General features: G+C 36.3%; 1 protein-coding gene across 15 annotated transcripts in view; it reads right to left on the minus strand.

The window, feature by feature from the left end:
- PTPRD (protein tyrosine phosphatase receptor type D) overlaps positions 1-13,099 on the minus strand; it is a 194,094-nt gene that overhangs the window by 141,074 nt on the left and 39,921 nt on the right. For all 15 annotated transcript variants that reach the window (XM_082694980.1, XM_082694978.1, XM_082694974.1 and 12 more), the window contains one exon: positions 1,581-1,671. In XM_082694980.1, coding sequence (XP_082551106.1) covers positions 1,581-1,671 — 91 coding nt within the window. The remainder of the gene's footprint in view (positions 1-1,580; positions 1,672-13,099) is intronic.

Here is a 13,099-nt window from a genome sequence, read left to right on the forward strand (position 1 = left end):
CCCCACTTTGGGCTCCCTGCTCAGTGGGGAGTCTGCTTCGCCCTCTGCCCTTCCTCCTACCCTTTCTCTCTCTCTCTCTCTTTCTCTCACTCATTCTCTGTCCCTCTATTAGATAGATAAAAATCTTTAAAAAAAATTCTCAAAAGATCAGTTGACATTTCACATTCAGATGGGAGATTACTATTCCTCTAACATAGGAATGATTTTGTTCATATTGTTCAAATGATTTTGTTCCTGCTTTATTAACAGAAAAAATTATAACATAAATTAATTGACATTATTGAAATTTTATCCCAAATTATACCCCTCCAATGCTTATGTAATCATAAAATACTGAAATAAAAACATAATTCTAACCTTGAACTCATCTCCCCTTATGAACTCAATCAAGTTTAACTCAGATAAATGAAGTGGGTGAAGATGAACCATGTGTCTAGAGAGGGTGTATGTCTGCCGAAAGAAGCTAACAGCCTTCATATATCACATCACAGTCTCCGTAGTGCAGACATGGATGAAATAAACATCTCTTCCCTGTATGGCAGCTAAGGAATCTCTACTTTCTCTTGCTGTGTTTGCACTAATTTAAGGTGGAGAAAATACTTGGATACAACAAGTTGGGCTATAAGATGTAGCTTAGGTTATATGTCCCCAAATAAAAATCTCATATGTCCCCAAATGGGGACCTTTTAATTTGCTTTCTGAAGTGATTCAAACCAGCATCATGTTAAAATAGCAAAGTTTCTCCTGTATTTGACTGAACCACAGCCATTAACTTGCTTGGACCTTTGGGGATATGGCTTAACATTTCTGATCAGTTTTCCCATCTAAATAAAATATATAATACATAGGGCTTATTCTTCCTACTATGTATTAATTTGCAAAAAAACTTATTTTTTTGCAAAAAGTATTAATTAAAATGCACCTACTATTGTTGTAAGATTTCAGAAATTAAAATCACACTATTTAGTGTGTGCTCTGGTTTTTGTTCTATATTTCTTTCTTGGCTCAGAATTGGGAATGTGTTTCTTTTTTTTTTTTTTTTTTTTTTTTTTGTCCCTGAGGTTGAATGCATATTTGATTCTGAAATACCACAAAATATAGAATAAGGCAAACATGCTAATCAGTGTAATTCTGTGAGAAACTGGTCAAGAACGCATAGCAGGTCAGATGTTGAATTCTGGTGCAAATCGCGATTTAGCACTTGTAACAGCTTCAGCTAAAACTACACTAATGAAGCAGACCTTGGAGTTCATAACAATGATGATTAAGTCTTTGCTCACAATTCACTTCAACTTCCACACCTTGCATCATGTCTTACAAGAGGCAAGGGGCAAAATATTAAAACCAGCAAAGATTAGACACGTTGTAAGATTTACTGCAGCTAAATGTCTTTTAATTAAAGCAAAAAGTTCTTTGTTGGGATCCCTAGAGGTTACCAGCTCCATAGCACTGAATCATCCAATAGCTGAACAGCCAGCCATAAGTCAGCACCTGGATTAGACTTCCTTCCATACAGAGGAAGAGTATGTTTAATAAATTAAGTAACTAATGAAAGACATAGCCAACAAACACATAGTTACCTCATCTAACTCCATCTCATCTGGACTCTCCCATGGCTTGATAAATTTCCCACGAGATTTCTTCAAAGGCACAATTATTATGTAGTAACCTCTGCACAAGAATGGACAGACAAAAATAAGGTCAGATCAAAGGAAAAAGAAAATGGATATGTCCTTAAATCTTCCACAGACCAGTGATTGAGAATGAAGGCAAATTATGGATATGGAGTGACTTGCCCATTAATGAGGAATAGCCACCTGTTTGTTCAATTTTTAAAATAACATGGGTAGACCATTATGTGTGACCTCAAAGATTTTGTATGGTTAATACCACCATGGTTGACTGCTCTTTATTAGGTATCATAAACAGAGCAGAAACAGTTTGTTAAGACCCTGGTGCTGGGCACATACAAGTTTAGTACAGTGAAATCCAACATTACCAGCTACCAAACCAAGTATTTTCTGTGACATCAATTTATAAGGATTTGTTTTTTAAAGAAACGGCATAGTAAAAATTACTCTTAGCTCATACAAATGTCCAGATGATGACAATGATTTCATTTATATACTCCCCAAATACTTTTTATTTGAATAAGAAATTAAATACATAAAATTATCTATAATTTCATAACAGTTATATAATAATATAATTGTTTTCTACCCATCAAGTTGCAAACCTCAAGATAAATACTGCAGAAATTTGGAGACAACCACTATCTGAGGGCCTTCAAAATAGATCTCAAAAAATGAATGTATAAGAAGAGCAAAAGTAATTGAATACTCTCATTAAGAACAGTCAACCAAAATTTTACTAAGTATAAAGGTACCTATTCACAAGTAGATATAGGCAATTTCCACAAACTGCATATCCTGCTCTTGTATTCATGGTTTGTAACTCTGCCTGATCTTTGGTAGTAACTATATAAGAACTCTAAACATAGGTGTATAATGGCTACCACATCAATTGCTTCCTCTCAGGAATTATATTAAATGTATACTATATTATACTATATTAATTAAAAATAATATATTAAATGTATAATATCATTTTGCTCTCTGAAAAACTGTATAAGGACAGTAAACAAAAAGGCAAATCCAGAGAAATTAAATTATGACCCAAGATATATATATATATATATATATATCTTAACCTTGGCAATAGTCTGGCTCTTTTTTTGTTTCATTATTCTGTATTATAAAATACTTTTAAAACTCCATTATTTTGTGGAGACTTGTAAAAATGAACATATACACATATGTGCACACACACTTTTAGAAGAGAAGAAAGGGAAGAGAAGAGACCACAGGATGGACAGCACCAACCTTGCACTGAGTTATATCACAGAGACAAGTAGCACATACAGGAAGGCCTCTTTCTACTCCCATCAAAACAAAACCTGCAATAAACTCAGTAAAACCCTGTGATAAAGGACTCAGTTTCCATAAGCAGAGTCTAGAGCTGCACTGTCCAATATGGTAGCCACTAGCCAGACATGTGGCTCATCTGAACTGAAATGTGTTCACAGTATTAAAGACATTAGATTTTTAAAACTATGTATGAAAAGTAAATGTAAGCTATCCCGGCAATAAATTTTTAATAGTGACCATATGCTAAATGATAATATTATAGATATATTATGTAAAAATAGGCTGTTAAAATTAACTTTACCTATTTCTTTGTCCTTTTTGCTATAGTCACTAAAAAATCTAAGGTTTCACATGTTGCTTTCATGATATTGAACAGTGTTATTTTAGAGTATTTTGGTGAAGAATGTGGCATCTGGAGATACATCTGGCCCACAATTTGAAGCTCTGTCACTAATTTGCTGTATGATCTTGGGCAGATCATTTAACATCCCTTAATCTCAGTTGTACGCTATGAAAAATGAAAGCACAGTGTGTGACAAGTCACGCCAAACTGATTGAAGCCACTATTGTTAGTACTGACCATCATCGTGGGAGAAATGCACCTGAACTACGTTTTTCAAGTAGGACTCAGTGACATTCCCTGAAATGCAAGTTCAGGGGCTTGTGAAACATTTTTTTCTCCCTAATCAAGAATTCAGGTCAAACCAGACAACTATACTAGAACATTCTCTCCATGGTGCCGTCTGAGCAACTAATCAACAGACTCCCAGAATCACATCACCGACCCAATCATTTTCTTTCCCACCAATAATCATGATGATCAAGGAGGGTAAGAAGGAAGAGTTGGGGTTTGTGTGAGAGAGGCCAGTATCTTGTACTTCATAATCCAGAGTAAGCTTCCTCCTCTTCCTACCCTCCTACCACCTGAAGGATTTGTCAAACAAGTCCATCATGTTAAATGAGCCTGGAGAAGAATGACAGGGGCTGCAACTGCACACAACATAATACTGCAGATGTACTTGATAAACACACTCATCAGGGAACCACCTGCTTTTCACTACCAATTGCATTAAATGAGGACTGCTTCTCTCCACCTAAAGTAATGATACTACACATTATCAAGAGCTCCCATTGTCCTCTTTCTGAATCTTGGAAATCAAGGTTAAGATGATAAATTCTATTAATTTTTCTTCTGCTTTCATACTTGAGTTGCTATTCTTGTACAGAAAAAAAATAAAAATCCATTCTTTTCTTCTGTACTCTCCAACTGTTCATTTAACTTGTGGCTGGGATAAGAATTGAACAGCCTTCCCCATAGCAAGTAATTAACAGTGTAGCTGGATGTGCATGGCTTTTCTGTCTCCTGATGTCCAAAGCATCTAGAGCAGTCAAAGTAAAGCCGCGTCAAAGCAGCTCTCGCATTGAAAAAAATGTTGCATGAGGAATTTGGAACCGCATATTATAAGACAGTCCAGCCTAGAACTATATCCACACATTTCAGCCATGTTCTCTGCAACCATGGCTTTTCAAAAACCCAAAATTGTTGCCTTTTCTGAAACTTAGTTTTCCCCTGACAACCCTGCTTCCCTCACAGCTTTTAATGTGGGTCTGTGTATTCATGCCCCTCCCCCACCCAGCCAACCTCAGATGGAGGGCCTAGGGTTTCCCTCCTGGCTCACTGTTGCTTCTTTCAGGTATTTTTCCCTCCCCGCTTAACCTAAAAACATAAAGCAAGCCAATAAACAAGTGCCTCTTTTTCTGAAGTTCATACATTTCAACTATATTATTATTATATTATCATGATCTTCTCTCACTGATTTTTGCCATTTACAAAGCTCTTCAGAAACCCCCTTTTTCTTTCCTTCCTTCTCTCTCTCTTTCTCTCTCTCCTCTTCCCTCTTTTCCCCTCACCAGAGTCAGTGGAATTCCTTTTCTCCCAAACTCTGCCATCATCCTTGGTAATTTCAAGCTCCAAAGAGCACCATGCATTACCCAAGGCTCTTAGATCTTTGATTCTTCTCTGCTAGAGCCCACATCTTCCACTCTACATTACCTAAAATCTGTAATTGCCCTTCTCTGTGCCTGAATCCAAGGAGCTGCATAGGGCTTGAGAAATTATGTACAGGGAACAATGATTTTGTAAATTCATATTCAGCAACTTCGGGCCTTCAATGTTGCCTGGCCATCCCACCACAACTTCTTCAGTTACTCATCCTTCCATTCTGTACAAGTTTTTCAGACTCTCTCCCCTGGTCATAAACCTTAGACATCTTTACCTCCCCACTGGGAGACAGCTTTATGTCTATTTAAAGAGAAAATAAAAACACTCAGACTAGAACTCTTTCATCTTCCACCTACCAAACTATAAGTTTACTTGCATCTATATGTAACCATAGCCTGTCCTTTGGGTACAGTTGAGGGGCTGGCTCTATTCATGAAGGCCAATCACTTTCTTGAATTGGTTGCCATCATCAGCTCTCTGAGGAAGTTGACTATGCGTCATTACCCCCCACCCATGTATTTCAACTTCTCCCTCCCCTTTGAATTCTATTAGTTTCCAACCCTGTATAAATACCTAACATTTAAAAAATGAACAAACCACATCCCACTCGTCATCTTTCTTGGTCTATTCTACTTCTTACTACCCGAATTCTGGGGAGACCTGTGTTTCTTGCTGTTCTCCATTACCTCATCTTCCTCTGACTTTCCAGTCAATAATATTCTAGCTCCTACCTCATTAGTCCACCTCACTGCCCTCGCCAGCATCCTAAGTGACTTTGATAGGACTGTACCAAAGAAGAGTTTTGACCTTTGTCTTATGTGATCTCTTAGCAGAATTTGAAAATGTTAATGAGACCCTCCATTAAACATTCTCAGCCATTTCTCTGTACCCAATTCTCCTGGTTTTCCACTTAACATTTCTTACCACATTAACCTTATTTCTTTAACAGAATCTATTACCTACTACCTTACTATTAAATGGGAGAATCCCTGAAGATCAGGCCAAGGACTTCTCTTTATTCCCTCTTCTTCCTACACGGTCTCATTCTAGCTCAGGGTATCAGTTATCACCTAGATGCAAATTATCTTCAGATTCATATCTTCATTCCAGAATGCTCCCTCTGAACTCTAGAGGTTTATCTAATTCCAACTCCATATCTTCAGGTCTATGTCACAAAACCACTTTAAATTTACTGTGGTTAAAACAAAACTAAGGATATGCCTCCAAAATAAGTCTTCCACCATTGTACCATGATCCATTTGCTATAAAACTAGGTGTTATCACTGACGATTTGCTTTAACTCTTTCCCTCTCTCATATCCAAAGCGTCACCAAGTCCTATTACTTCCAAACTCTATCTATAGTCCATTTGCTTCTTCCTATCCCTGCAGCCACCACTTCTGCCTCTTTCCATGTCTCATACTACCTTTGTCCTCTGACTTTCTCTCATCTTTGAACTTAACTGCCTCTAGTCCAATCTCTGAAATTTTCATTTTGCAATAGACAATTGATTGTATCCTATCCAGTTTAAAAACATTTCAGTGGACTTAGTAGAAAGGCCACAAAGTCTCATAAGACTCAGCAGAATCTTGCCTGAATCCATCTCTCCATGCCCTTTGAACTCTGTCTGATAGGCTTTCAGTTTCTTGAATTTATTTACTTTGGTCTATTCTGTCATTAAACCCTTAATCATCTTGTTCCATTTGCCTAGAACCTTCTGTCACTTTCACAAGTCCAAAGTTAACTCCTCTCTCCCGTAAAATAACAACTCACTTTTTACTTTCTAATTGAAGCCTTTCCTGACCTCTCTGATTAGTTCCATTTCCCCCATTATATGGTCTTAATTAGTCCATAATTTTTATAGTATGTAAGACATATTTAGAAATTATTGCTTAAGCAAATGTACATATAAATTCCCTGGATTTTTTTTTTTTTTTAAATCTCTGCTGTTTTATCACTGAGTTCTTTTTCCATTGAAAAGTGGAAGTGGGTGGCTTATGTGGCTTTTGAGAACATGTATGTCCCCTAAATCAAGCAGTCAAAACATTGGGATCCCTTCTCTCTGATAAATTTCTTTTTTTTTATATTTAATTAATTCATTTTCTTCAGAGAGAGAGCATGAAGGGGTAAGGGTCAGAAGGAGAAGCAGACCCCCTGCTGAACACAGAGGCTGAGGTGGGACTCATCTCTAGGACTCCAGGATCATGACCTGAAGAGAAGGCAATATCTTAACCAACTCAGCCACCCAGGCACCCTCCTATAACTTTCAACTCTCAATCTCAATCCAGCATTTTCTCCTTTCTTCAAACCAGCAGTCATGTGACCAAATACTGTTTATAGAAAATATACTTCTTTTTTCAAAAGTTCTTTTCTTTACAAGTATAGTAATGATTCTTATTCTAATATCATGGGAGAATAAGGGGGAAAAAAAGATGGCACAGACATGAATAGTGAAATGGGGAGCTAAGATGTACTCTACAAATTGAAACCAACCAAATTACATGAACTGAAAGAACTTGCTTGAAATAGAAAAAAAATGTTTTGGGGTATAGATCAGCTTTATATGGATAAAATTAAAGTTTACACTATGCTTTGCCTATCTGACTCAAGCTTGAAGCTAAGCTCAAAATACATTTTTTGAAATAGACTATTAAATTAATAGAAAAATAAATAACTTCAGAATCAATATATCTGCAAATGCTCTGACTACTTATAAAGTAAGCTATGTTTTCCCAGTATATTAGATTTAATTAGGTTAAATCTAACCTTCAGAGTTTTAATTATATTAAGTAAAGTTTTACTAATTTTATTTAATATGTTATCACCAAGGGGGACCCAGCTCCATATAATTATTTGGGAAGGCGAGCTCCAGTGTTTGTAGTGGTCCCTCTTCAAATTCAGCCAGGCTTTTTGTATTAGCAGAATGTATTAGCATTTTCAAACTCATTATATAACTAGGAGGTCAAAATCTGTCTCAGAATTTAATGATGAATGTCATTCCTTGCATAACTTCATATTTTATATATATGTATATATATTTGCTATGATCATTTAGGTATATATATTTTAAATCAAATTAATTTACCATAGAAAACCCAAAGCAGGTTGAATGATCTTTCCAGTCTCTATGTTTAAATTAAGGTTTTCAATCTTTTTGGCTATGTGTTGTCGGACAAGTGAAAATTACTTAATTGCTTCAAGCCTCATTTTCCTTTTTTATAAAATGGTGGGTGACAATGCTGGGCTCTGGGAAACCTCTCCTTTTACCTCTCATCTGAATTCTCACGACAAACTACCGATCTTATTGCTCCATGATCTTTGACTGCATATGTGCCAAATGACTCCTCATTCTAAAGATTGTCTAGGCCAGTTCTGTCTATTCTTACTTGTCCTTGAGTTCTTAATGGTTTATCAATTGTCCTAGGGGGGAAAACAAATGTCCTGGTCTGACCAGCAAATCAGAGTTCATATAAGTCATGGTTTAACATATGGCGTTAGAGCCAGACTGCCGGCGGTCAAATCTTTCCTCTCTGGCTTTGCTCTTGTGTGGCCAGGCTATGTTAACTCGTGTTGAACCTTCCTTAGCCATAAAAATGAGAAATACCCTCCTTGTGAAGAGTCCATCAATTACTGTGTGCAATGCCGTTGAGCAGCAACTAGTATGCCCCCACACCTCCAGTCATTATATTACAGCTATTCTTAGTATCAGCTTTATGATTGTGGCCAGGCTGTCTCTCTGAGCCTCACTTTATTCACCCATAAATGGCACGAGTACCTACCTCACAGGGTTATTTTGAGACTTAAATAAAACATTCAAATGTCTTCAGTAAACTGTAAAGCACTATACAAGTTTAAATCTTTACCACTGCAGTTGACAACCATGTGATGACTGAATTATTTCTTATTAAACCTTAAACAGATGATACATTCATATATGAAGCTAGTAATAGTGCATACATTTTATGAAGCACCTTTGTAAGCCATGTTTCCAAGAAAATCTTCTTTAAAAGAAGAAAAAGTAGGCCAACCTGAAAGCCAAATTAGTTAGATCAAAGACATTTGGAATTTGACAAAATGCTTTTATTCATTTCTATTTTTCATAAATATAAAATGATTACTATGAAATTAACTTACGTTGGGTAACTTCTGGCCACTTATCTTTTAGTGTAGTCTGTGCGGTACATTTTTCCTTACCAACCGGACTAAAATTCTGCTCTATAGACTCAGGGAAGTTCCCTTTGTCACAACTTGCTGTTAAATAATGGTGAGGTTGCTAGATTTTCCAACTCGCATTCTGCCCCCCAAGTCTATCTAACCAAATCGAAGGTTGAAACACCACAAATTCCTGAGGGCAGAACCTGCCGTACCTACAGGGCTATTTCACAAGAAATGTAGCCTTTCCCTGAGGGAGGGCTACACCACACAAAAAACACTTACGAGAGAATACAGAAGCAATGAGCCTCGACTGTGTTTACAAGAGACAAATTTGTTTCTAAGTTGTGGGAAGTTGGGGGTAGCGACCAAGACTTCCCAATTACCTTGGCCAGAAATGAGAAAGCATGGTTTCTCTTGATAAAAACAGCCCTTCAATCACCAACATTTCATTTTACTAGAAAATAAATTGGAAGAATTTTTCTAAACAGCTTTCACCTGAATGCAAGTTAGCAACCCCGCCTACAGCTCTTCTATCAGTCCTATTTTCTCTCCTCATTTTCCCCTGGCATATTGAACAAAAGGCTACATTCTTTTCTAATTTTTTAACTTGCCAACTGCTGCAAGTGGCACAACATAGCTCACAGCTGCCCATAATAATGGACTGTGCCACACAAAGACAGGACTGGTAGCTTTATGTTATTATCCCTTTAAAAAGTCCAATGTCTATAGATTATTTAGCATTTTGGTTTGTTTATTTTTTCTAACAGGATATTTGTTTTTCATTTCCTATGGTTCTGTTACTCTTCCCATTCAAGGTCTTTCCTAATTTTGGTTTTGGCTCTTTTCCCCAGAGTGGAATATATTTCTAGGAATCTTAAATTCATTTCTAGAACATATCCAACCCCCCCAGTCATTTGCTTTCTTTTTATGTTTTGAAATGGTTTCTTCTCTTTGTTACCAAAGTTTTACCTCTTTTCCCTGAATCCTATTTCAAATATAGGAGGAGAAAGTACATAAATAAAACAAAGAGGGAAACTGAACATAAAGAAAAGCACTAAAAGGTAGACTATAATCTACAATATTCTCGACTCATTCAGAATTTGAAAATGAACCAAAAATCTACCACCAAAGGACTAAAATGCCTTTCTCGATAATATCTAACACATTCTACTAAACTAATTGGGTAAAAAGTCACTAAAAACATTTTTCTGTAAGTCTTGAAAACTAGTAACAAATACTAAAAATTATACTATACAATTTTCATCTTTCTGTCGCTCTTTCATGCTTTTGAATGGATTAAATTTATACTCTGTTATTTTCCCCTGTTCTTTATTTATTTCCAACTATTTTGCCTTTTCTAAATATTTCCCACCATCAAGATTCAAATTAAATATTATCTCCTTCTAGATGTCTCTCGGACACCCAAGTTGGGCTGGAACTCTGGCAGTTCTTACTTACTCCATTATATTTACATGATCTATTTTTTGTATGTGTTCTGCCACCTTCATGTAGAGCTTCATCTCAGTCATCTTTCTATTCCTAGACCAGGCACCGGCAGTGTACAGAATACACGTCTGTTGGATACCAGGTGAAATATCTTCATGGATGGGGATGAGGTGGACAGATAAGAAATGCTAGTCTTTCTCTTGCTGCTATGGTATCACATAGGTTGTCTTCTGCCTGAAACAGCAACTCCCCAACCATACTCCTATGGACCAGCTGGGTTCCTGTCATTCTTTAATCCTCATTTTTAATGTTACTTTCCTTAGAACCCTTCCCTGGGCTACTAAACTGGGGTTGGGAGCTCCACCTTTGGCCTCCCTTATCCATCTAAGCTTTGGTATCCTAAAACTCCATTACAATGGACTCTTCTTGTCCAAGTTCCCAATTAGCTATATTGTGTAAGAGCAGTACGAAAATCAGATTATCTCTACTAAATCCCTAAAACATTGCCTGTCACTAGAATAGGATGGGAAATATATATAGATAGTAGATATATATAATCTCCACAGATGATTAAAACAAAAATGGATAAATATAATCTCAATTTCATATTAAATTTTGTTGGAATAAAATCACACTAATATTCCATTCTCATTTTCCAATTTTCTGAATGATACAAGAAGAGGGACAGAAAAGGAGATCTGATTTCTCAGTGAATTTATTTTAGTCATAATCTTTTGGAAATCCCACCATCTGGTTAAAATCCTCCAATTATTTCATCAAATAAATAAGAACAGAAGGTTTTCTCTGGAAGAATGGATTTTAGTTAAGTCAAAAGTTGCCAATTATTAGACTTTTCTAAATTTCAACTATGGTGCTATATCAAAAACCTCTTGTTTATAGTTTTACTTTTTAATAGCAGATTTTTTTTTTTCTATCATCTTCTTTAAATTTTCTGGAGCTCCGGAAATTTATAACTGTACACACCTTATTGAAAAATCTTTTGCCATGAAATTGCCTTGTCTTGGTTCTCCACTTAACTATATAATAGCTCTTTTCTTCCTGAGACCTTTCCTTTAACCTTTGCTTCATATCTTCATCCCACTGTCTCAGTGATTCTGTTTCTTTCCATAAATACATTGCTGTTGTATTAATGATTCTCAAATTTCTATCCATAATCCCAGTAATTTCTTTAAATGAACATCTCTAAGTAGGTATTTCACTGATACCTCATGTAAAACATATACAAAATTGAACTCAGTCATTTCCTCTTGACTTTTTCATCCTCTAGGATGAATGGCAGTATCATTCACTTTGTCACCCAAATTCAACTCTCAGAGTCATCTATGACATTTTTTCCTCTGCCTTGATCCCTCATTAAAGTGTTTACCAACTCCTACTACACTACTGTTCTCATCTGCCTCTGCATCCTATTTACCCCATCACCATCTGATTTTAGAATCTTGTTATTTACCTAGAATCAACCAACTACACAATGACATTGCAACACTTTATGGTGTTCTGACATCCTTCCAACATATGCCTTCAGGAGCCATCTTCCCTAAGAACTTCCCTAATTATGTTGCCAGATTGTTGCTAAATGTGAAAGTCCCAACAATCCATAAACTACATAGGAACGTCTCTGGTTGACCTTCAAATCTTTCATAACAAGTTTCATCTAAACATGACCATGGGGGATACAAGAAATGAGAAAGCAAGCAGATAGCACAATCTCCAGCATGCAGCGGATACCCATTAAATATTTCCTAAAGTAGAAAAAAAGGAAACTTAAGTATCATATAAAGGATACATACCACTCTCCTGTACAAACACCTTTACTGAATTTCTACCATCTACCTGATATAGTTTCAAGTTCTGAGTGCAACTTAGCTCCTGTATACCTCTCTTACTTCTCTTGTTCAGGCCTGACAAAATAGCTCACTTCCTTTACTAATGAGCCCTTGCATATAATCTTCTCACTCTGATTTTTTATATGTGTCCTACCTGCCCTTTAAGATTAAATGAGAAACCTCCTTGACCCATTTTATTATCAGTTAGCTGCTCTTAAAATAGAGTCTAACACTATCATTAGCAGGTACTATATCTGCTTCTCTGTATCCCCTACTCTATGGTAGCTCTTTGGGGACAGAGTCCACATCTTCTTTTGTTCTCCATAATTAACCACAATACTCATACTTTACTTAGTAGACTGCAGGGAAAAATTTTTTTTTCTTCTATTGGCTATGACCAGCTAGCTATATTATATTACATTTTATAAAATGTACTGGCTATAATCAACTAACTATAGACAACCAATAAACTTCTTAATTGACTGGATTTAATTTTTCACTTCAAGCCCACTGTCCTCTACACTGTGCTACATCCAAGACAGAACACTCGCATTTTCCAACTTTCAAGTTCTTTCTGACATCATCCTGAACTCTAACTTTTGAAATGTCTCCTTTCAACACACATATACAACCAAAGTGTTAGTGTTATGTACCATGTTGCTTATCTCATTTCCTGAAGTTTCCTTCGGCTTCATAATACCTTGTAAGAATTCCTCACCATTA

The sequence above is a fragment of the Mustela nivalis genome (genome assembly GCF_964662115.1).
Source record: "Mustela nivalis genome assembly, chromosome: 13".
Taxonomy (NCBI): Eukaryota; Metazoa; Chordata; class Mammalia; order Carnivora; family Mustelidae; genus Mustela; species Mustela nivalis.